The sequence below is a fragment of the Triplophysa dalaica genome, chromosome 25, assembly GCF_015846415.1.
Source record: "Triplophysa dalaica isolate WHDGS20190420 chromosome 25, ASM1584641v1, whole genome shotgun sequence".
NCBI lineage: Eukaryota > Metazoa > Chordata > Actinopteri > Cypriniformes > Nemacheilidae > Triplophysa > Triplophysa dalaica.
The window spans coordinates 14,907,144-14,930,889 of NC_079566.1; the positions used below are offsets into that span (position 1 = coordinate 14,907,144).

The following is a 23,746-nucleotide window of genomic DNA, read 5'->3' on the forward strand; positions in this document are numbered from 1 at the left end:
TAAAAGTGAACACTAGAATGCGCTAGAGGGAAATGGAAAATATTTGCAATTTAAAGTAGCCTATTTAAAGGATTAAGCATTAAACATTTTAAATGTGTTTAAATATTTTACCTCAAAGTATTGATATTTTTATGATCGTATTTGAAATTTTAAGTCATGCTTTACCACCACTAACACTAGTGTCACGACACGAGCCCCTGACTGAATGATCACAGTTGTTTAAGATCAAATACCACAATATCAGTTATTACCACTAATATAGAGTGATGTGATAAAATAATTAATAAACAGACTGTGGGATCAAGACCACTAAAGACAGATGCCTGGGTCAACTCACACTGCTTTTGACCAAAATGCGAAATATAAAGAAAACTAGTGAAAAAAAATAAAATTACAATAATTGTCCTTGCTGTGTACATTGACTTGCTTATTGCTCTAGACAATTGCAAATATCACTCAATACATCACAGATTTTTATCTAAAACCGCAAAATAGCCTAAAATTATTGTACTGTGACCTAAGACTTGTGTAATACTGTTTCTTCCCAAATATTTTGCATTCAGCTTCTTCTTTTAAAGAGGTTTGTGTTTTATTAATTCAAGATGCTTGCACTAAAATATCTGGAACAACAGCAACACCAGACCACATTCTACTGAATTAATGTGACAAAACACATGAGGCCGCAGTGTGAGTAACACTTGTGGTATCACAGTGAATGTTGTGCGAGGTCACAGGTTATGGACGGGTGGGTAGGCGGTGTTAAAAATGTGTGTATCTGCCGCTGAAGTGTTTAAGAATTGAGAGGGACGCATTGCTGCTGTATTTCTGCTCTGTGATTCAGTTGAGAGTGAAGATGATGTTTGTCTTTAGATCCGCTGTGTTGTTCATTCTGGTATTTCCAGCCATCGACTCTGAACTTGTAGACTTCAGTAAGTGTAGAGAGTTTTTCTTTGAAGGACTGTCTCCAGTGATTCCTGGCATTCTGGAGAATTCAACCCCCCAGATTGGTCGATACAAAACGATCTGTCAAAAACAGGAGAACAGCTATAGATTTGCGACATTCTATGACACAAGAAACAGGATTCCAGTTTTCTCAGCTTACAAATTCACTGCGGCTGCAAATATCTCAAGAATACGAGACGGATGGATGATTGAGCCCCAGGTGATCTTATTTCATTTAGAAAAGTGTTTAAACTGTCTCATTTCAACTTACACTTAATTCTTAAGTTATGGTCATTTTCATTTCTTTATTTATTTTGGTGGGTTTTGCTTATGAGTTTACTTGAAGATAAAAAATCCTGTTTTTACAGGTTACAGTGGTTACAGGTTTGAATTGACATGTACTGTAGGTGAATAAACACAAATTATGCAATTAATCTAGTCTCCACTTAGTTGTTAATCTTTCTTTTGAATGTTTGTTCTTTAGCTGGAACTCCTCAAGGATGAGATGGGCATGTCATATGAAAATCAAGCCATGGATGAAGACTACTACAATAATACATGTAATGTGGATCGCGGTCATTTGTTTCCCAGCTGTCATTCACCTGATCAGGTCTTCTCTCGATCTACATTCACGTTGACCAACACTGTGCCACAAAAGCAAAGCTTCAATGAAGGCAGCTGGAATCGCATGGAAATAAAGACTAAAGATATGATGGGTAACTACTGCCGTGATGAAATGGATCAAAATAATGTTTTGGCTCATGTGTTGACAGGAGCTGTACCTGGCAACAGTAAACTAAAGGAGCGAGTGAATATTCCATCATTCATGTGGATGACATTCTGCTGCTATAACATCTCCAGTGAGTCGTGGATCTCTCAAGCTTACTGGGCTCCAAATGAAGATGAAAACAAAGCCGACAACATCAAGATTGCTGAAATAAACCTGCAAGAATTACAAAACAGTCTGAGTACAAAATGGGTGAAAATCACACAGCTATTTAATAACAACTGCAAAAAATGAAGAAGCACTCAGAATACTTGAAATGACCGTTCGTTGTCGGTCAAAGCATTTTATTTTGCTCTATAGCTATTTTGGCAAAGTTTGCATATGTACTGTATAAACTAGTGTCCATATATAATAATAATATGCTGTAAAAGTATAAAAATAATGGAAAGCAAGTAATGAATGGAACTGTGTGTAAACTGCCTTTTCTGCAATAAAGTTTGTGCAAGTATTGGTGTGTCAGACTGATCTCATTCATTGGTATAAAAGTGTGACATAATTATATTAATATAGTGTTTATATGATGCTATATATAAAAGACCGTTGATAACACCACAGGCCAAACATCAATGATATTTGTAAGTGAATAATTTTCAAACAAACCAGTCAAATAACATGAACTCATTACCTTGACTTATCCTAAAACTCTTGACAAAATGGCCAACTCCATGCAAATGTGAACCATAAACTTTTTGCCAGAAGGTTTTTGCCATACTTTTCAAATAGTGTTTAAAAAGCATGATTTTCCATAGTCAGTTATCTGCTGCTTTTATAATTCACATCCACAAACATAATAAATATACAAAATGATAGTAGTTTATTCCTTCTTCATTTAAATTCACACAAATCCTACAAAATATGTCTTCTCTTAAACATGATGTCCTTTTTGTCACATGCATATGTATATAAATACAGTTTGTATATCCTTTTTATCAAAGCAACAAAAGACGAGAACACAGAATGCTGGACACAAGAATGCAAAAGTGCACTTGGTTTTTTTTAAAGTCTCTTTCACGTAGTGCTGACCTCCAACTTTAACACTCTCCAACCACAAATATGAGTAAACACTGACCTCATGATAACATAATATATGTTTAGATGGTTATGCTACACCACTGGCAGGTGTGCCAAGAGATTATTTTGCACCCTAAATGGAAAATATACTGTTTTAGTGCAAGCATTTGCTGCTAGAGAAGTGTTAAAAAAAAGTAACACCTAAGAGTTATGATAGTCAGATGAAAACTTGATTTCACAAGAATAGGCGTGTGCGGTGCTTTAGTAGCGTACTCAAGTGCGGGGAGGAACATCATTCCAAAAAGAGGCTGTTAGCATCTCGAGACATTTGTGTTTCTACACACATCAGTTAAGTGATTGAATTCAACACACGTGAGAATGCGTCTGTTAGTCGAGAGTGTCGTCTGCGTGCTGCTGCCGCTGAGCTTTCCAGGCATCGTCTCCAGACTTGAAAAAAGCTTCACTGCGTGTGATGATTTATTTTTTCAGGGGAAGTCTCCAGTTATTCCTGGTCTTCTAGAGAATTCCGTCACGTTGGATAAACGTTACAAAATAATCTGTCAGACATATAAGGACAAGATCAGGTTTGCGACACTTTACGACACAGATAACAAGATTCCTGTCTTCTCTGCTTACAAATACACCGGGACAAATGAGTTCATGAAACCAGAAATTCCACGAATTTGGATGACTGAGGATCAGGTTTGTCTTTATGTTTTACGTATTTAAGAGAAACATATTTTTTTTTGCATAAACCTTATTGCCTATTTATGGCTGTTCATGAATCACTTTATAGTCAATTGTTTTGTCTCCAGCTTGAACAACATTCAGATCCTGAAATGCAATACCCGTTTCAGTATCAGGCTAGGAATGAAGACTACTGGATAAAAGACAGAGGTATTAAAAGTGAAGTTACCCGCGGTACCTTGTTTTCTATGAAGCACACAGCTGATCTTGAAACTGCAGAATCCACATTTACTCTGACCAACACTGTGCCAGAGGAAGTAGGCTTCAGGGAAAGAATTGGGACTCTGGAAAATGAATTTAAGAATTTAATGGACAATAACTGTCTTGATAACAATAATAAGATTGCTGCCTACGTGCTGACAGGAGCCACACCTGGTAAAGGAAAGTTGAATAATAGAGTGAACATTCCATCATTCCTGTGGACGGCGTTTTGCTGTTACAACGGAGCAACAACAGACTCTGGGACTTTTCGGGATGAAAACAAAAAAGATAGCAATAACATTGTGACCATCAAGGACATAGAGAATTTAGAGGATTTCTTAAAAAAATACATGCCGAATAAAGTTAGTCCGACGCTCTTTAATAACAAATGTCAGTTAATTTTATAAACATCTTCAATCAGAGAAGTGCAGAGAAGATCAGATGCTTGGAAATATATCCACTCCAGCAGTCATGTCCTTCTCTCTGAAGTCGAGGCATGTGCTTAAGTCAGCCCTGCGTCCACCATCTCCATCACCTGCAATAGTGATTAAAGGGACAGTTCACCCAAAAATGAAAATTCTTTCATCATTTGCTCACCCTCATATCATAGCATACCTGTGTAAATAACTTTCTTGTGATGAACACAGAGAAAAAATATCTGTAAGAATGTGAGCAATATTCAGTTCTGTGACATCATTGACGGTAGGAAACATTAAATGGTATTCAAAGGTGCCCCAGAACTCTTCGTTTTTTTGCTAAATTTTTCAAAATATCTTATTTTGTGTTCAACAAAACTACTAGTGTGTTGTGTTTAACAGAACTAAGAAATGTATACAGGTTTTAAACAACCTTGGTGGGCAAATGATGACAGAATTTTCATTTTAGGGTGTACTAGCCATTGGACAGCATCTCATTTCTATTTTCATTAGTTTGACATTACCGTCTATCAATTGTCATCTTTCTGTTTACGCTCTGTGACCTGCAATAAAGAAGCTTTTTACTTTGCATCTGTTGTCTGAGTCGTTCCATTACAACTCTAGCACTTATGTCAAATGTTTTGTGTAAGAACTAGGTTTAAATTTATGTGGCGGTCAGAATATTTTACAGACATACTTTGCAAAAAACATTACAAAAAATTGCACTGGTATATTTTAAGACTTCTCAGTGTTGTTTATGATCAAGAATACTCTAACATTTAAAGGAAACTGCCCCACTTACAATAAAATGTTATTCTTTAGCTTAGTGGTTAGAGTATAGCGCTTGCAACACCTCGGTCATGGATTGGATCTCAGGGATTGCATAAACTCTGATACAAATGTATCCAATATGATACAAAATATGAAGTGCTATACTGATGAATAGTTATTAAGTAATCATTTGATTTGTAGAGGGAGGTAAAACCCAAATGTTCACTTGAAATTTGGAGCCAAATTAGAGAAGGTAAAAAATGACGTGAGAAATTTTCCAGCATCATAATTTTAATTTTACACAGAGATCAGTAGTTCTATTAGTACAATCTGTTGACTTTATCAATCCTTGTTGCATTTTATGCCAATGGTGACTGTTGGCATATTGAATTTCGCTGTGTTTGTAGGTGGCGCTATAGAGCCATTTTGTCTAACTTCATTCTGTAAATTTTCACCACGTCATGAGTTTGTTTAGACTCATTAGTGCTCGGGTCATAATTAACATTATGTCGCCCCAGAAGCCAGACGGCCGGTCTGGCCAATCAGGCCATCCTGCCCTTATGGCGCCCCCAAAAAATATTTGGGCTGAGTTGGGTTGCAAGCTTTAGGATGGTGCTTTGGGCAGAATATTTTGTAGGATCTGTGTGAATTTAAATGAAGGAATATGTAACTACAATATTCATATGTATATTTATTAAAATAATGGTTCAATATGGATGTGTATAATAAAAGAGTCACATAAAGTATCTCACATTTAAGTAAATATTTTATTATATCTTTTCATGTGAAAACACTGAAGATGTTATGAAACTCTTTGGTGAAACCCAATTGCAGGCAGAGACAGGACAAGATGGTTTGGGGTTGACAGGTAATTTAATGTACAAAGAAACAGGGACAAAAGAGGCAAAACAAAACCCACAATGGGGAAAAACAAGACAGGGCAAATAATAATGTATACAAGGACGCTGACTGACTAAGAAAACAAACACTTGAACAACACCAACATTAACTAAACTAGACTTACTACCCACGGAGGAAACAGGACTTGGTAGACAAGGGAACAGGATAAACTTCTACACAGCACAAAGCACAACAGCTACAGACAAGGTACATTTTACATGAAACGCGCAGTTGTAATTAAAAATACAAAACAAAATAGAGAACAACCGTGACAAATGTGAGATACTTTATGTGCTGCTTTTATTATACACATCCATATTGAACCAATATTTTAATAAATATACATATGAATATTGTAGTTACATATTCCTTCTTCATTTAAATTCACACAGATCCTACAAAATAGTCTTCTGTTAAACATGATGTCCTTTTTGTCACACCCATATGTATATATATACAGTTTATATATCCTTTTTTTCAAAGCAACAATGCAGGACACAACAATGCTAAAATGCACTCAACTATCACGTATAGTCTTGAGCACAGGAGTTGAACGAATCAAATCTTTACCTTTAACACTCTCCAACCACAAATACAAGTAAACACTGACCTCATGATAATATAGTAAATATGGTGATGCTACACCACTGGCAGGTGTGAAAAGAGATTATTTTACACCCTAAATGGAAATATACTGTTTTAGTGCAAGCTTGTGCTGCTAGAAAAGTGTTAAAAAAAGAAACACCCAAGAGTTGTTTGTTAGTCAAGGCAAGGAAAGGAAAGGCAAGTTTATTTATATAGCTCATTTCATACACAAGTGCAATTCAAAGTGCTTCACATTAAATGAATGACAAAAAGAAATAAAACGTATTTTTAAAATGCAAATGATTTAAGATCGCAAAAACTTTAGATTGTAAGAAAAAATAAAACAGCAATAAAATTTAATAAAAATGTTAGTGTATATATCAAAATAAATTAGAAATAAAAGTGCAGTTGATGTAAACCAGCACAGGTTGTGAATGCACAGCTAAACAAGTGTGTTTTTAATCTGGATTTAAAAGTAGCTTCTGTTGGTGAATGTCTGATGTCTTCTGGAAGCAGATTCCAGCTACGGGTGGTGTAATTACTAAACGCTGACTCGCCCTGTTTTGAGTGAACCCTTGTTATCTCTAACTGACTTGATCCTGATGATCTGAGAAGTCTGTTTGGTTTATATTCAATGAGCATATCTGAGATATATTTGGGTCATAGACCATTAAGTGATTTATAGACAATTAATAATACTTTGAAGTTGATTCTAAAAGTAACTGGTAACCAGTGTAAAGACCTGAGGGTTGGAGTGATATGCTCAGATTTTTTTATTCTGGTCAGAATCCTGGCAGCAGCGTTCTGTATGAGCTGCAGCTGTCTGATGGTCTTTTGCGGAAGACCTGTAAGGAGTCCATTACAGTAATCCACCCTGCTGGTGATGAAGGCATGAACTAGTTTCTCTAAATCTTGGCTTGAGACAAAACATCTGATTCTGGCTATGTTTCTGAGATGGTAGTACGATGATTTGCTTATTGCTTTGACATGACTGCTGAAACTAAGATCAGACTCCAAAATGACACCAAGTTTTTTTACCTTACTTTGTGTCTTTAGACCTCTTAAGTCAAGGTATGTGTTTACCTTTTAGTTTCATCCTTGTTACCAAAAACACTGACTTCAGTTTTGTTTTTATTTAACTGAAGGAAGTTTTGACACATCAAAGTGTTAATTTCATCAATGCATTGGCAAAGAGAGTCAATAGGCCTGTAGTCATTGGGTGACAGGGCTATATAGATCTGAGTGTCATCTACATAGCTGTGGTAGGCAATTTGGTACTTTTTGATTATTTGGCCAAGTGGGAGCATATACAAATTGAAGAGAAGCGGTGCAAGAATTGAGCCCTGTGGAACACCACATGCATGGGTGTCCAGTCAGATTTATGGTTGCCTATGTTCACATAGTAACCTCTCCCTTTAAGGTATGACCCAAACCATTTAAGTACCCAGTTTTCCAGCCTATGTAGGAGTATGGTGTGATCTACCATGTCAAAAGCAGCACTGAGATCTAGTAAAACCAGAACTGATATTTTGCCTGAATCAGATTCAATGGAATATCATTAATTATCTTTATGAGCACTGTCTCTGTGCTATGATGCTGACGGAAACCAGACTGATGATTTTGCAGGTAGCCATTTAAGTTCAAGAATTTGGTCAGCTGATTGAAGACAAGCTTTTCAATGATATTGGCTATAAAAGGAAGATTTGATATTGGTCTGTAGTTAGACAGTAAGGTTTTGTCTAGATTGCCCTTTTTTAGTAGAGGTTTGACAACGGCCTTTTTTAGGGACTCTGGGAAAGTTCCTGAGAGCATTGAGGTATTAACTATTTTTAGGAGATCTGCTTCCAAACAGTTTAACACTCTTTTGAAAAAGGATGTGGGAAGTGTGTCAAGGCTGCAAGTAAATGCCTTAAGATGCTGTACCGTTTCCTCCAGGGTATTGTGATCAATTGTCTGAAATTCAGAAAAGTAACTAATTTCTAAGTCAGACTGACCTGACTGCCGCATGGAGCTTTGGCGATTTCCATTCTGATATTACTGATCTTTTGAAGGAAAAAAGTTGCAAACTCATTGCATTTGTCATCAGACAGCATTTCCCTCGGAACTTGACTAGTCAAGGGAAGACTTGAAGAACTGGTGTGTCGGTGTTAAAAATTAGGTGGTGCAGTACTCATCATTCACGGTGGTTTCACACAGAGCAGCGCGTGAGCACCATGGCAGAGCAGAAGCAGCGCGTAAGCATTTTCCTTTCACACCGCAAGCGTATATACACTGTGCACCCCTGCCCTTTTGTACCAAAGTCAGAAATGCAATTTTGAATTACATTATTTGAATGCATCACTGAGCAAAATATCTTCCAGAACGTAATCCCTTAAACCTCCTGCATCTGCTGGTGAACCAAAAATAACTGATAACAGCTACCAGTGATAAGTGACTGGTCCCCGCTACTATTGTAGCAACATTAACACATGTTTACAGAACAAGCGAGAACCCAGTGTGCCTATAGTTTTCTATTTTATGTTTAATCACGTGCTAGTACGTCTAAGGCCATCTCAAGCAGTACAGCTAACCCATCTAATCTGCAACCTATTATGCATCAAACTAAGATTGCTTTAAGGGAAAAATAAATGGCATCAAATAAGCACTTCTAAACATTCGCTCACTAAAAAAACTAATCATTTCTGATCAACGAATTAATAACCACAATCAACCTGAACTGCAAGTTTTTAAATGAAACATGGCTAGAAGACAACTGCAGTGCAACAGTCCTCATTGAAGCAGCCCCTCCTTTACTTTCATGAGTGACTGAAGAGAAATTAGGAGAGGTGAAGGTGTAGCTGGTTGATTTAAAGATATCTATAAATGCAAGCAAATGTCTTTTGGTCAGGACTTGTCCTTTGAATATCTAGGTATTATCTTGAAAGGTGCCCCACGCATGTTATTTATCATTATTTACAAGCCTCCAAAAACATTCTCCAGCCTTTGTGGAAGAGTTTACAGAACTGCAATCAATGATTTCCTCAGAATCTGACTGTTTTGCTATTGCTGGGGGTTTTAATATTCACATAGATAATGCAGATATCAATACTACAAAAGAAATGGTAACCGTTTTAAACACTTTTGACCTGTTTCACCATGATGGACCCACACACAATCGATGCCACACTCTAGATTTACTCATCAGTGAGGGTCTTAACATCTCATCCATTGACATCAAGGATGTAGCACTGTCTGATCACTTCTGTATTATGTTTGATATATTGATCTCTCCTACCACCGAATTGAGGTCTGTTACTGTCAAGAAGAGATTCATAAGTGAGAACATGAGTGTGCTATTTATGAAGGCTTAGTCTTCAACACAAAGCCTCCCTTTTGATCTTCTCCTTGATTCCTTTAACTCAAAAGTTAAGAATGTCATTGATGATATTGCTCCTGTGAAAGTCATTGAGAAGACTGGCATACAAAAAGCACCTTGGAGAAAATCAACAGTAGTACAGATTATGAAAAGACAATGCAGAAAAGCTGAACGGATTTGTCGGAAGACAAAACTTTAAATTAATTATAGCACCTATAAAGCTTTCAATGTTGAACTTGGCACAGCCAGACAGACCTTCTTCTCAAACCTTATAAACAGTAACTTAAACAACATGTAACAAAACATGTAACAAAAATGTAATTCTTGAGTCAGATCTATGTTTCAGTAGTCATGTTAAAGCGGTAACAAAATCAGCAAACTACCTTCTCAAAAACATTGCAAGAATTGGATATTTCGTTTCCTGTTAAGACTTGGTGAAACTTGTTCATGCCTTTATTACCAGCAGGGTGGATTATTGCACTGGTCTTCTCACCGGACTTCCCAAGAAAACCATTAGACAGCTGCAGCTCATACAGAACGCTGCTGCAGGAATCTCACATGAACAAGAAAATCTGAGCATATTAAACCCATCCTGAGATCCCTACACTGGCTTCCAGTAACTTTTAGGATTGATTTTAAAGTACTGTTACTCGTTTATAAATCACTAAACAGCCTAGGACCGAAATACATCCCAGATATGCTCACTAAATATAAACCTAAAAGACCACTTAGATCATTAGGATCAAGTCAGTTAGATATACCAAAGGTTCACTCAAAACAAGGGGAATCAGCTTTTTTGCTGCCCGTTGCTGGAATCAGCTTCCAGGAGAGATCAGACTCAAAATCATCTTTTTAGATGTGCATTTACTGAATGAGCACTGTGCCTCGTCCGAACTGACTGCACTACATAATCAGTTTATTCAAAACTGTTTAATTTATTTTCTTAATTCGAATGGTTTTTAAATTCCTTGTTTTATTTTTGAGATTACTTTTAAATGATTATTTTAATTTTTATGTAAAGCACTTTGAATTACCATTGTGTATGAAATGTGCTATATAAATAAACTTCCCTTGCCTAATCAAAGCACTTTTTAAGTGGATTGCCTTACTATCATTTGTTACATCCGCCTGTTTCATGCTCCTTTAGATCTATGTAGTACAAGTAATAAATAAAAGTGCATCTTGCTTTAAGGATAAGAAAGCACAAAAGGGTTAACTGACCATGGGAGGGAGTCACTGACACATTTACGCTATATACGCATTACATTTAAGATACACTTGTATTATTAATCCTGTAAATGTGCTGTTGTTGTTTTAGCCAAAAAACTGCTTGCAAAAGTGTTTTTGAGAGTCATTGAGACTGTTTAAATACCAATTGAAAACACTTACATGCTTTAATGGTAAAAGTGTTACTTTTCCTGTCAATCCGCTCGAGTCACAAAAACTGTCTTGCACACCGTCACGCGAAATGAGATCGCGCTCACACAAACACCGCGATGACACCGCGATGACGTCATATTTTGCGCTTGCACCCAAGCGAACTAGCGGATACGTCGAGCATACGTGCACTCGCGAAGCTTCCGCGTGCTACTCAAAAATATGACACTTAGGGCTTTACTCACTTTTATTGCCAGCAGGGAAAGCAAATTTACACTGTTACACAAATAATAAAATATTAACTTAAATGTGAGATACTTTATGTGCTGCTTTTATTATACACATCCATATTGAAACATTATTTTCATAAATATACATATGAATATTGTAGTTACATATTCCTTCTTCATTTAAATTCACAAAGATCCTACAAAATAGTCTTCTGTCAAACATGATGTCCTTTTTGTCACACCCATATGTATATATATACAGTTTATATACCCTTTTTTTTTTCAAAGCAACACAAGCAGAGAACGCAGAATGCAGGACACAAGAATGCTAAAGTGCACTTGCGTTTTTTTAAAGTCTCCACTATCACGTATAGTGCTGAGCAAAGGAGTTGAACGAACCAAATCTTTAACACTCTCAAAACCACAAATACAAGTAAACACTGACCTCATAATAATATAGTAAACATGGTGATGCTACACCACTGGCAGGTGTGAAAAGAGATTATTTTGCACCCTGAATGGAAATATACTGTTTTAGTGCAAGCTTGTGCTGCTAGAGAAGTGTTCAAAAAAAGTAACACCCAAGAGTTGTTTGTTAGTCTATGGAAGATTTGAGTTCACAAGAATTGGCTGGTGTGTCGGTGTTACAGTGGCGGTTCTACATTGAATCACTCCCCGGGCGAGATCCCTTCTGGGTGCCCCCCCACCTACTCCCACCCATCCGAGAGAGAAAAAAAAGCCATGTTTTACCATAACTATATAAGTGTAAGACAAACCTTATATTTCTCAATTGCACAAATCCTTCAACAGAACATTTTAACACAATTCTGCACAAATCAGTATAAGTTTTCAGAACTTAAATATACTCTATGTACATAAAAGTTGCAACATATGTACAATCATGATGTAACACGAGCGGAGAACAACAACAATATAAAATATTAAGAATAATATATAAATAAAATATAGAATAGATATTCTAAATAGCACAAATCCTTCATCACACAAAAGCAAATCTAATTATTACACTATTGCACTAAGAACAGAAAACACAAACTAAAACCTGACCTTTCTGGCCTTCCTTGATGCAAAATCATCATTAATGTCATCATACGAAATCTGCCCCTATTGAGTGATTGATACTGATGATAGCAAGGCCAGTGAGCCATTCTTGAGACATGGTTGACCTCAGGTACGACTTGATCAACTTTTGAAAAGCTCCTCTCTGCTTGAGCCACAGTGACTGTCAGAGTAAGTGCAATCCTGAGAACAGTCCAAAAGTTGGAGTAGATCTCTGATAGATCCTTATCATGCATAAAAGTGATAAGTTCAAGGAAGATGCCCTTGAATTTGCAATTGAAATTGACATCAAAAGACAGTAGGCTACAGTATAACTCTTATGAATTGCAAATTTAAATAAACATGCCCTTACATGGCAAATGTCTGTCATCACCCATTAGACGCTTTATTAATCTAATCTAAGGAACAATTAGCTCCTTGGTTACTGCCTCCAGGGGCGTAGTTTGTGGGGGGGATGGGGGGAAGGTAACCCCCCCAATATTCAAATCCATCAGTTACAACCCCTCCAATATTTCAAAATGAAAATCACAGTAGATCAAATGAAAAATATGTAGAATTACTTTATTTCGTGATGATAAATTTGTTCCTTATCAAATATGAGTTTGTCATAATAAATTAGACAAAAAAAACTCCCCCTCCATTGAACCGATTGGTAACGCCCAACCAATGAGTCGCACTTTCACCAAAACAACGCGAGTGGTGTTTCAATGGGAGAGCACACGGGTAACTTAACGTACGCCAAAAATGAATAGAAGTGCTGCACAGCAGACTATATTAAACTGCTAGTCAGAGAGGGATGCAAAAAAAAATAAAGCATGTACTGAGAATGAGGTATAAGAATATTGTGTAATAATAGATAAGTACACACCATATATGTTAGCAAGATAATCAATTGCAATGTATTTATATATAACTATCAGTATAAAAAGTTACCAAAGCAGCCATCTGTTTTGCTAGTTCATTTTTCAAAAGTGTCTGTAATTATTAATGACAAAAGTATTCACATTGATGTTTGTTTTCTTCCTAAAATAATCTGATTTTTGAACGAATTGGATGAATGAATAATTTAAGTATACTCATTAAAACAGTGAATCGCTGCCGTCTACTGGCGCTTTCAATACTTAATTTCTTTCTTTTTATAATCTCTTCTATGTTAGAATTTTATGAATGAGAACACGAATTTCATAACGTTATGAGGTGTATAATCTCTTAACAAGTTTTTTTTAACAGATTTGAGGTAAATATAGCAGCTAAAATAACAGGCAGCATACAACCCCAGATAGCACACGTACGTCTGCAAGATGTCTGTTAAAGATCACTTCATCTGGAAAGCATCTGCTGTTTACTAACATCTGATAGACATCTATAAGATGTCAGTTTAACATTCATTCTAAATCATTACATCTTAAAGACATCTTCTAACAGGAAACGTCCTTTAGACGTATTGCAGATGAGCAAACACTCTAAAAAATACGTCTGCCAGATGTAAACACACACATCAAATAGATGTCTCCGTGATGTCTGTGTGCTATCTGGGAAGTTCAAATAGCAAATGTTCGTCTTTGAAACGTCCTACACATATGTTAATTTCGTTGTCTAATTACAGGGCCCAACATTAACCCCAATGATGGAAATAAATAATAACTTTACTTGTAACAGTTTTGTTGCAAAGCACAATCTTATGGTGAAATTAGATCTCGTGTTTGTTGAGTAAAGACCGAATTATTGTTGTATAAGCATAGCAAGCATCATAGCAAGAAGGCTAACAAACGTCAGAGTTAACGTTACCACCCATTAACATGAGCCCTTCATTGATGACATGGATAACATTACCGTTATCATACAGAGAGAACGTAGTTGCATACCTTTATCTTTTGCTTTTTTCTCCTCTTCTACTTTTATTTGTTCCTATATTGGGCACCTGACGGTTTAAACCTTTTTCTCTCCATCGCTCTCACTGTGTTTATCTGGCACTTGACAATCAACAGATTTCACAACACTGTCACTCACAACCAGAAGTCAAGACTAAACCACTTCACCTCCACATAATCGTTTTGGGTCCGTGTACGTTTTATTCATTTGATATCCTATATTAAATAAATTAATGGAAACTGAAAGATAATCCGTGTATCATTCGTTCTTTTCATATTCAATTGAGATTCCAAAATCTGAAAATTAAAAAACGGTTTGTTATTTCGTTATTCGTTTATAAATGTGATACCAAAAAACAAATAACGGGTCATTTTTCGTACTTTTGATTTAATGCTCAGATCAAAAATGGGAAATGAAACAAAGGGGACACGACAGATTTTGATTTTGAGATTGAATTTGTTCGATTTGGGTAAGCCGGAAGTTATCTTCGTGTGTGTATGTGTTGCAGTTAAAAGAAGCCTGAAAACCCTCAATCTTGCAGTGATTGACTAAGTAATTTTTTTTGTAATTTCGTATCGACACCCTGGCCGCACTGGAATCATATGCTGATTTAATTAAAGACTTATTTGAAACTGTCAGGACACATAAAGAGATGTCAACTACGCTGCAGAAGATGGGTATCCAGCGAAGTTCTGAAATGAGACGAGGCTGAATCCAGCTTCTTATTCGCAGTTTCTTATTCACGCTTAGCTTCTTAGGGACCATCTCGCGTTTCTCTTCTTTTACGTTTTTAAAATAAAAACTTTTTTGTGTGTGTGTTTCTGTGTGCGCGCGCGTGTGTGTGTGTCTGTTGGCGTGTGTCTGTGCCTGCCTGCGTGCGTGTGTGAGAGAGAGTGCACAGAGGATGGGCTGCTGCTCGCTGTCTAAGTCATGACCTGCTGAATGCCCCTTGAGATGACCGTGAACTTCACGTGGAACCTCCATCACCCACTCCCCTTAACATTCTCTATATTACTTTGATCGAACAGTTTTTTTAGGCAGCCTATGTCCACCATGAATATTAATCGAATCCAAAAGTACCTACATGTTTGAAAGTGCAATATTCTGGTGCAGAACATGCAGTACGGTTTATGCATGAGTAATTTACGTGTATATTTGTAAAAAAAACATAGTATACACCGTTTTGTTATACTTTGCATATATATAATTAACTGTTTTTATTCTATATATTTATTTTTTCTATTTCCTTTGTTTGTCTATACTGTATTTTTTCATTCTGAGCTCCTGAAACCACAACACGTTGCTTGTCTTTGTGTGCACAATTTGAAAATAAAGCTTATTCTAATTTTTTACTGATCCATTGTTCTTATACAATTTATTATACTCTTGTTGGTCTTAGCCAGTGCATTATACACACATTATATTACTGCTATGTAGTTACATGTATATATATTTAAGTAAACTTTGACACAGAACTGTGTTTTTGTACAAGTATGTCTTTGATGGTGCGTTAAAAGTTCCACAGCTAGGTTACACCTTGTCTTGATGTCTACCGTCATGCAAGAAAACAGTTTTACTGTAGCATTTTTGGGTTATTGGACAATTTGGGGTGCCATATCTCGAGTTCTTTGAGGGTGCGTTAGACGTTCTACATTGGAGTTATACCCAGTATTCATGACTAACATCTAGCCAAAAAGCAGATATTTTTATTGTAGCATTTTGTAGCAGAACTTCGCTGGATACCCATCTTCTGCAGCGTAGTTGACATCTCTTTATGTGTCTTGACAGTTTCAAATAAGTCTTTAATTAAATCAGCATATGATTCCAGTACGGCCATGGTGTCGATACGAAATTACAAAAACAATTACTTAGTCAATCACTGCAAGATTGAGGATTTTCAGGCTTCTTTTAACTTTTTGCAAATGCGGCAAACTTCCAAGTGCAACACATACACACGAAGATAACTTCCGGTTTACCCAAATCGAACAAATTAAATCTCAAAATCAAAATCTGTCGTGTCCCCTTTATTTCATTTCCTATTTTTGATCTGAGCATTAAATCAAAAGTACGAAAAATGACCCGTTATTTGTTTTTTGGTATCACATTTATAAACGAATAACGAAATAACAAACCGTTTTTTAATTTTCCGATTTTGGAATCTCAATTGAATATGAAAAGAACGAATGATACACGGATTAAAGATGACTCGTTTTTTCATTTTTCGTTTAGTTCAACAAACGAAAAATTAGATTTCGCCCCGATTTTTCATTTTTCGTTTGTCGTTTAAAAAACGGATTTCGGACTCAATATGGGATTCGTACATGTGGGCGGTGCTGTCACGCCCCTTTCACCCGATTGGTCAAATCGCTCACCATCCTGTACGGACTTAATTCTACCCATCAGATTAAGAGTCTGTACGAGTGCGATACTGACAAGTGTTTGCACTTTAAAATATGTTTACTTGAACCACCAGACAGCCTCGCATATCTTAGACCCGCTAGGTTAAGAGGGACGTGCTCACTGGACTTTCTCTTGTTTTCTGTGCACCTTGTCTCACAGCAGTTTTAGGCATTGTTATGTTTTTTGTTATAAATCAGAAATGACAAGGATGCATTTTCCCGCGATAGAAAGTGGGTTTGATTGTTTCCCCGGTGTGGGCGTGGCCTAAATGCGCTCTCTCTTTATGCGCTAGCTCAACTTCAAAGTCTACTCCTGATGCAAGTTGGGCCAATTTTCACTTATTTTAATGTTTATTGTTATAAAAAAGTGGATGAATAGGCTCTATATCACGAACTTTGATACAGATCATTTAGATCAAACTCCAAAAATTCCATGATGACCATAATTCTTAATGCTGTCCACAAGAGGGGGTGTCAGCCTCTTTCAATCTAATTTATCCACTCTCCATACAGATAAAGTATGAATATGTTGTAGCTGTATTTCTGAGAACAAACATCACACATAAGGAACATCATGAATCTGCACAGCTGGGAGCCGGCATGCAGATGTGTATGTTAGTTTGTAAAACACAAAATTTAATTCTGCAAAAAATTATTTTATTCTCACAACATCACATGTAACCAAACTAAATGTGACCTGAAATGTTTTAGAAATTTAAGTCAATTTATCACAAATAATTTTCTTTCAACAGCGACAATTTTATAGTACAAGTTTATGAACATTGCTGAACTTAAAACAGCATTCTGTAATGATGATTGGGAACATTCATCGATTCATGTTTAAGGAGAAATAGTTCACGCCATGAAAGTGAAAGTGACCGATTAGTCAGGTATGGTGACCCATACCCGAAATGTGACCTCTGCTTTTAACCCATCCAGTGATTAGTGAGCACACACACAGCAAGTGATGAACACACGTACACCCGGAGCAGTGGGCAGATATCACTGCAGCGCCCGGGGAGCATGTAGGGTTAAGTGCCTTGTTCAAGGGCACCGCAATCGTTACCCACCGGGCCTGAGGATCGAACCGGCAACCTTCTGGTCACAAGTCACAAGGAGATGGTGGTCTAGTGGGTTAAACCACTGAACTGGTAATCAAAAGGTTGCTGGTTCGATCCCAGCAGCCACCAGTGTGTCCTTGAGCAAGACACTTTACTCCATGTTGCTCCAGGGGGATTGTCCCTGTAATAAGTGCACTGTAAGTCGCTTTGGATAAAAGCGTCTGCCAAATGACTAAATGTAAATGTAAGTCCAACTCTCTAACCATTAGGCCATTATGACTACTACTAACCGTAATTGCCCCATCAGTTATATTCCAAAAATAAAAAATTCAATCAATATTCTTCTCCCCAATAATTATTGTGATCCGAGTAAATTATATGTACAGTATGCATGTATGTATGTACAGTGAGGGAAATAATTATTTGATCCCAACACCGATTTTGTAAGTTTGCCTGCTTACAAATAAATGCTGGACCTATAATGTTTAGGTTTATTTTAACTGATAGAACCTGAAAATCAACCAAAATATCAGTGGAAATAAAGGTTATAAATTGATTTGCATTTCAGTCAGTGAAATAAATATTTGATCCCCTACCAACAAGCAAGAATTCTGGCCCCAAAGATTGGTTATGTGCCTACATGGCCCACAGATTAGTCCTGTCACTTTAAGACAGTACTCCTAAATCATCTTATGTATATAAGAGAGGCCTGCCAACAGAATCTGTATCTCCCATTTCAACCTCTCCACCACTATGGTCAACCAAAGAGTGGCTTAAGGAGACGCACATTAAATGTCCTAGCCAGTCTCTAGACCCTAGTCCTATAGAAAATCTGTGAAGGAGGTTAAAACTACAATTTACTGAGCGACAGCCAAGAAACCTTAAAGATATAAATCGTGGCCTAATGGTTAGAGAGTCGGACTCGTTACCATAAGGTTGCCGGTTCGATCCTCACGGCCGGCGGGTAACGATTGTGGTGCCCTTGAACAAGGCACCTAACCCTACATGCTCCCCGGGCGCTGCAGTGATAGCTGCCCACTGCTTCGGGTGTACGTGTGTTCATCACTTGCTGTGTGTGTGCTCACTAATCACTGGATGGGTTAAAAGCACAGGTCACATTTCGGGTATGGGTCACCATACCTGACGAATCGGTTGAATCTTATCTTATCTAGATTGACAGAGGAGTGGACTCAAATATATCCTGACACATGTTCAAACCTGGTGACCAACTATCAGAAATGTCTGACCTCTGTGCTGGCCAACAAGGGTTTCTCCATCAAGTACAAAGTTATGTTTTGCTTGGGGATCAAATTCTTATTTCACTGACTGAAATGAAAATCAATTTATAACCTTTATATAAAATTTCCCCCTGATTTTTTGTTGTTGATATTCTGTCTCTATCAGTTTAAATAAACCTACCATGAAAATGATGGACCCTTCATTTCTTTGTAAGCAGGCAAACTTAAATCAGCAGGGGATCAAATAATTATTTCCCTCACTGTATGTATGATTAACAATAGTTTTAGCATTTGTCTTTTGTTTTAGTTTTTAGTTTAGGCATCGACTCTTTGTTTCCAGTTTAAAATAACAGCTTTATCTAATTGTGAGAATCTACATATCACTATGTTTTGGAAATGTTTGAGGGAGAAGTGCGTGTGTGTGTGTGTGTGTGTGTGTGTGTTTGGTGGTGGAATGACTATCTGTAGGTGACCAGATTTATAGATATGCTAACCGTGTTGTGCCTAAACTAGGGCTTCTGTTGTCTTACAGTATTGAAGATATGCTGTGAACTGGACATCCATGTGTACTGTAGATATTATCTAAATTATCTTTGGCTTATTTGTATCAGTACCTATTGTGTGATTGCTCCTGTTTGACATGTCGCTTATTGCTCCCTGACCTCTCTGTAATACTCTTTGGATAAAAGCGTCTACTAAATGACTAAATGTTTATGTAAATATATAGTTCTATCATTTTGGTTTTGTAACAATTTCTGAACCAGCTCATGCAGACCGAATGAGAAACCCAATTATAAAGCAGAGTTATATACACTGCCCGTTCAAAAACAGTCAACAACAGCATGAATTCAACTAAGCAAATAGGTAAGAGCCTCCCATTGGATTTGAGGTCTAGGTTCAACAACGTTATGTGCCCAGAGAATGAGGTCAGTTGACTGAATGATCAAGTTATGCCATCAATGGGTTCTTTCCTTCCTGATGGCACGGGCAGATTTCAACATGACAATGGCAGGATTCATCGGGCTCAAATTGTGAAAGAGTGATTAAGGAAACATATACATCATTTTCACTCATTGGCCTCCACAGAGCCCACACCTTGACCCTATTGAGAATCTTTGGGATGTGCTGAAAAAGACTTTGCGTAGCGGGTAGACTCTCCAATCAATACAATATTAGTTTTTATCGTTTAGATTTTGTAACAATTTCTGAATAAACTCATGCAGACCGAATGAAAAACCCATTTATAAAGCAGATTAGTTTTTGTTGAGAAAAACCAGCACATCTAAATTTTCAGGTGAAAGTCGAGTCTGTAAAGTACCCTAGGTGTCGACAGAGACACTTACATACAGATGTCACGGTTTGTGAAGCAAACACTCAAGACAAGCAGATACTCCAAACTGGTATAATTTAATCCACAGAGACACAGGAAAAAGCACAACACCATAAACACATTCAACAGCGGACAAATAACAAGACCAAAGGAATAAGACAGTAAACAAGGGGTAGACAAGTGATGGGAATAGTGTCCAGATGATGGGGATCAGAGTTATTCTGCTAGTTTTTTTTTATAATTGAGGAACATAAATTGCTGAATTGACGAAATGCATGCAGCAGGCAGTGAGTAGCTCGACTGATGCAACTCTGTCAAACACCCGCAATGCCCCGTGAAAAAGGATCTTTGTTAACGTTTTTACTTATGCTATTACACATGTATGTTTTCTATGTCTGCGTGTCAGCAGAGACCTTCTGTAGTACTTCGAAGAGGTCACATTTCTTATTCTTGACTGTCTGTGTCTTTTAAGTGTTTATTGTAATGGGTGACTTTTGTTGGAAAGATACTATATCATCATAAATCATCATAAATTACTGTATACAGAGGGATCTTCAACCCTGGACCTGGTGAACTACCGTCCTGCAAATTGCAGCTCCAACCCTGCTTCAGCACACCTTTCTGTCATTATCAAGCTACCCAGGTGTGTTTGATTGGGGTTAGAGCTGAAATCTTAAGGAGAGTAGCTCACCAGGAGCAGGGTTGGAGACCCCTGGTATTCAGCATACTGCAACTCTTAAATGTCGTACATTGCAACAGATATGTCTGCTTAAATATCACGCACTGTTAACAATAAGCAGTGGTTCGCGCCGACATACTTGCAATAACTTAAAAATGACTAGAGGTGACTCTTATTCTGCCTGGCAGAATTAAGGCCGTACAGGATGGTGAGCGATTTGACCAATTGGGTGAAAGGGGCGTTACAGCACCGCCCACATGTACGAATCCCATATTGAGTCCGAAATCCGTTTTTTAAACGACAAACGAAAAATGAAAAATCGGGGCGAAATCTAATTTTTCGTTTGTTGAACTAAACGAAAAATGAAAAAACGAGTCATCTTTCAGTTTCCATTAATTTATTTAATATAGGATATCAAATGAATAAAACGTACACGGACCGTTTTGGATTACCTTTTTTTATTAGCCATTTCACACACACAATTCAGAAAAAAATCATGGAAAATATAGGTTAGTGCTTTAATATTATGAATGAAATGTGCGTTATTTGGAAGAAAGTCAAGGTGTGACTGACTTTAGCCCACTAAATGGCCCCTCCTCCTTGTCCACTCCCTTTGGGAAAGTTGAACTGTCCATCGCGGGCGCGGCCCCTCCCCTTTACACTTTTCACACAGCTTCAGCGCTTCTCAGCAAGCAGGGGCGGCAATTTGCCAATTCCCCACACAGACAGTTATATTATAGATAATAGAAACCCGTTTAGCGGCGCAGATTATTTTTCTTTTTCAAGTGCTTTTGCCGCCCCCCAAGTGTCGTGAAAATGTGCCGCCCCGGGCGGCTGCCCTGTTCGCCCGTGCCTAAAACCGCCACTGCGGTGTTAATATAGTATATTAGGTGCTAAAGTACTCAAGTACAGGGAGGAACATTATTGCGAAAAGGGGCTCTTAGTATTGCGGGACAGTTGTGTTTCATCAGGTGTTTTTATCAGTTTAGTGGTTTGCTGCTTGTGCTGAGCTTTCCAGGCACCGTCTCCAAACTTGATAGCATCACTACGTGTGTTGATTTAATTTTTCAATAGAAGTCTCCAGGCATTTCTGGCATTCTCGAAACTGCAGTCACACTGTCACATTCATGTTTGTCCCTTATTCAGTTTCCCTCGTTTTTGTCCAAGGACTTTATTTTCCCCACGCTCCATCACCTGTTCCTCGTTTATTTTACCTGCACCTGTTTGTTATCTCCATCATCATATGGACATTATTTAGTCTTGGCCTTTTCCTGTGTTCGTTGTCTTCTCCACATTGGTGTAAATGCCGTTGACGTTTCTTTTTGCATATATACGGGGCAATTCATTAAATATATTTTTATCGTCTATTATTGCATCTCCATAGCCATTCTGAACGCCTCTTCAGTGCCTCAACGCCTTGGGAAACGGCTTGGACGCCGAAGCGCATCCTCAAAGTGCCTCGAGCTGGTTCTGTCGAAACTTCCAGAGGTCTACGAGCCGGTCATGTCCAACCTTCCAGAGGTCTTCAAGCCGGTTCTTTCCGGTCTTCCAGAGGTCTTCAAGCCGGTTCTTTCCGGTCTTCCAGAGGTCTTCAAGCCGGTTCTTTCCGGTCTTCCAGTGGTCTTCGAGCCGATCCTTTCTGGTCTTCCAGAGGTCTTTGAGGCGGTCCTGTTTGGCCTCCCTGAATTCTCCGAGCCCGTCCCGTCCGGTTTACCAGACGTCAACATGTCACCAGGACACACTTTTTTGGAATGATGTGCTTTAGGAACATGCTGAGCCCATATACCCTCATTATATGAAGAAGAGAGGGCTGCGGATTTACCAAACAATCTCTTTTATGGCTCTACTCAAGAAAAAATGTCACTTACATCTCAGATGGCCTGAGGGTGAGTAAATAAACATCAAATTGGAGTTTTTGCCTGAACTATCACTTTAAATTTCAAGGCAACTTGCTGCACAGCTTTTTTGTGTTTTTGTGTCATGATCAAGATCACATGTTTTTAAAACTCAACGTTTTTAGTTACAAAGACTTAAAGCCAAAATATGGAAGTTTTTTGTTATGAAATATCCAAAAATTCATTTAGTTGTGTACTTGTATTATCCTAAATAAACACATCCTGTATTTATCCACTTTTGGAATCTGGCCCACTAAGAAAAGTATTTGAAGACCCCTGCTGTATGCAATATTGATTAAGTAAAACTTTAAAACACTTATTCTAAATTATGTATTCTATAGGCTTTATATCAAATAATACAGAAATACAAAATATGTTAAGATAAATAAATGAAAATTCACATTTCTATTATAAAGGCTTTGACTTCAACAAATTGAAACTGTCAGCAAAGTCATGAGTCAATCTGAAAAACATCTTCATTCAGAGAAGGTCAGATAAGATCAGATGCTTGGAAACACATCCACTCCAATAGTTATGTAGTCCAGGTCCCTCTCCAGTCATCTCTCTCCAGGTGTGTGGACATCAGGTTAGGTCACCCCTGCGTACACAATCTCCATCATTAAACTGATATTTCATCCAAAAATGAAAATTCTGTCATCATTTGCTGACCCTCATGTAATGTCATACCCAGTAGCGTTGTTAACCACCATGCAAACCAGGCAAATGTGTTGGGCCCCGCAAGCTTGGGGGGGCCTCTAGTGGCTAAAAGCGGTGAAATCATTTGACGCTTGATTTAGACACTCAGATATACACAATGAAGCTCACATACACATATTTTTATTAAGATCTGTAGATCTATTTTTAAAATCT

At 37.6% G+C, this 23,746-nt stretch overlaps 2 protein-coding genes across 2 annotated transcripts; both read left to right on the forward strand.

Moving 5' to 3' along the window:
* The first annotated feature begins 559 nt into the window (after nucleotides 1-559).
* Nucleotides 560-2,531, forward strand: LOC130415678 (endonuclease domain-containing 1 protein-like). Its single transcript, XM_056741542.1, has 2 exons — nucleotides 560-1,162; nucleotides 1,427-2,531. Exons 1-2 carry the CDS (start codon nucleotides 854-856, stop codon nucleotides 1,961-1,963), a joined length of 846 nt encoding a protein of 281 aa, XP_056597520.1. The 5' UTR covers nucleotides 560-853; the 3' UTR covers nucleotides 1,964-2,531.
* Nucleotides 2,532-2,599: 68 nt separating this feature from the next.
* On the forward strand, nucleotides 2,600-22,736 carry LOC130415218 (endonuclease domain-containing 1 protein-like). The gene is made up of 3 exons (XM_056740763.1): nucleotides 2,600-3,442; nucleotides 3,556-3,862; nucleotides 22,366-22,736. The coding sequence occupies exons 1-3, from the start codon at nucleotides 3,119-3,121 to the stop codon at nucleotides 22,734-22,736; spliced, it is 1,002 nt and encodes a 333-aa protein (XP_056596741.1). The 5' UTR covers nucleotides 2,600-3,118.
* Nucleotides 22,737-23,746: the final 1,010 nt, after the last annotated feature.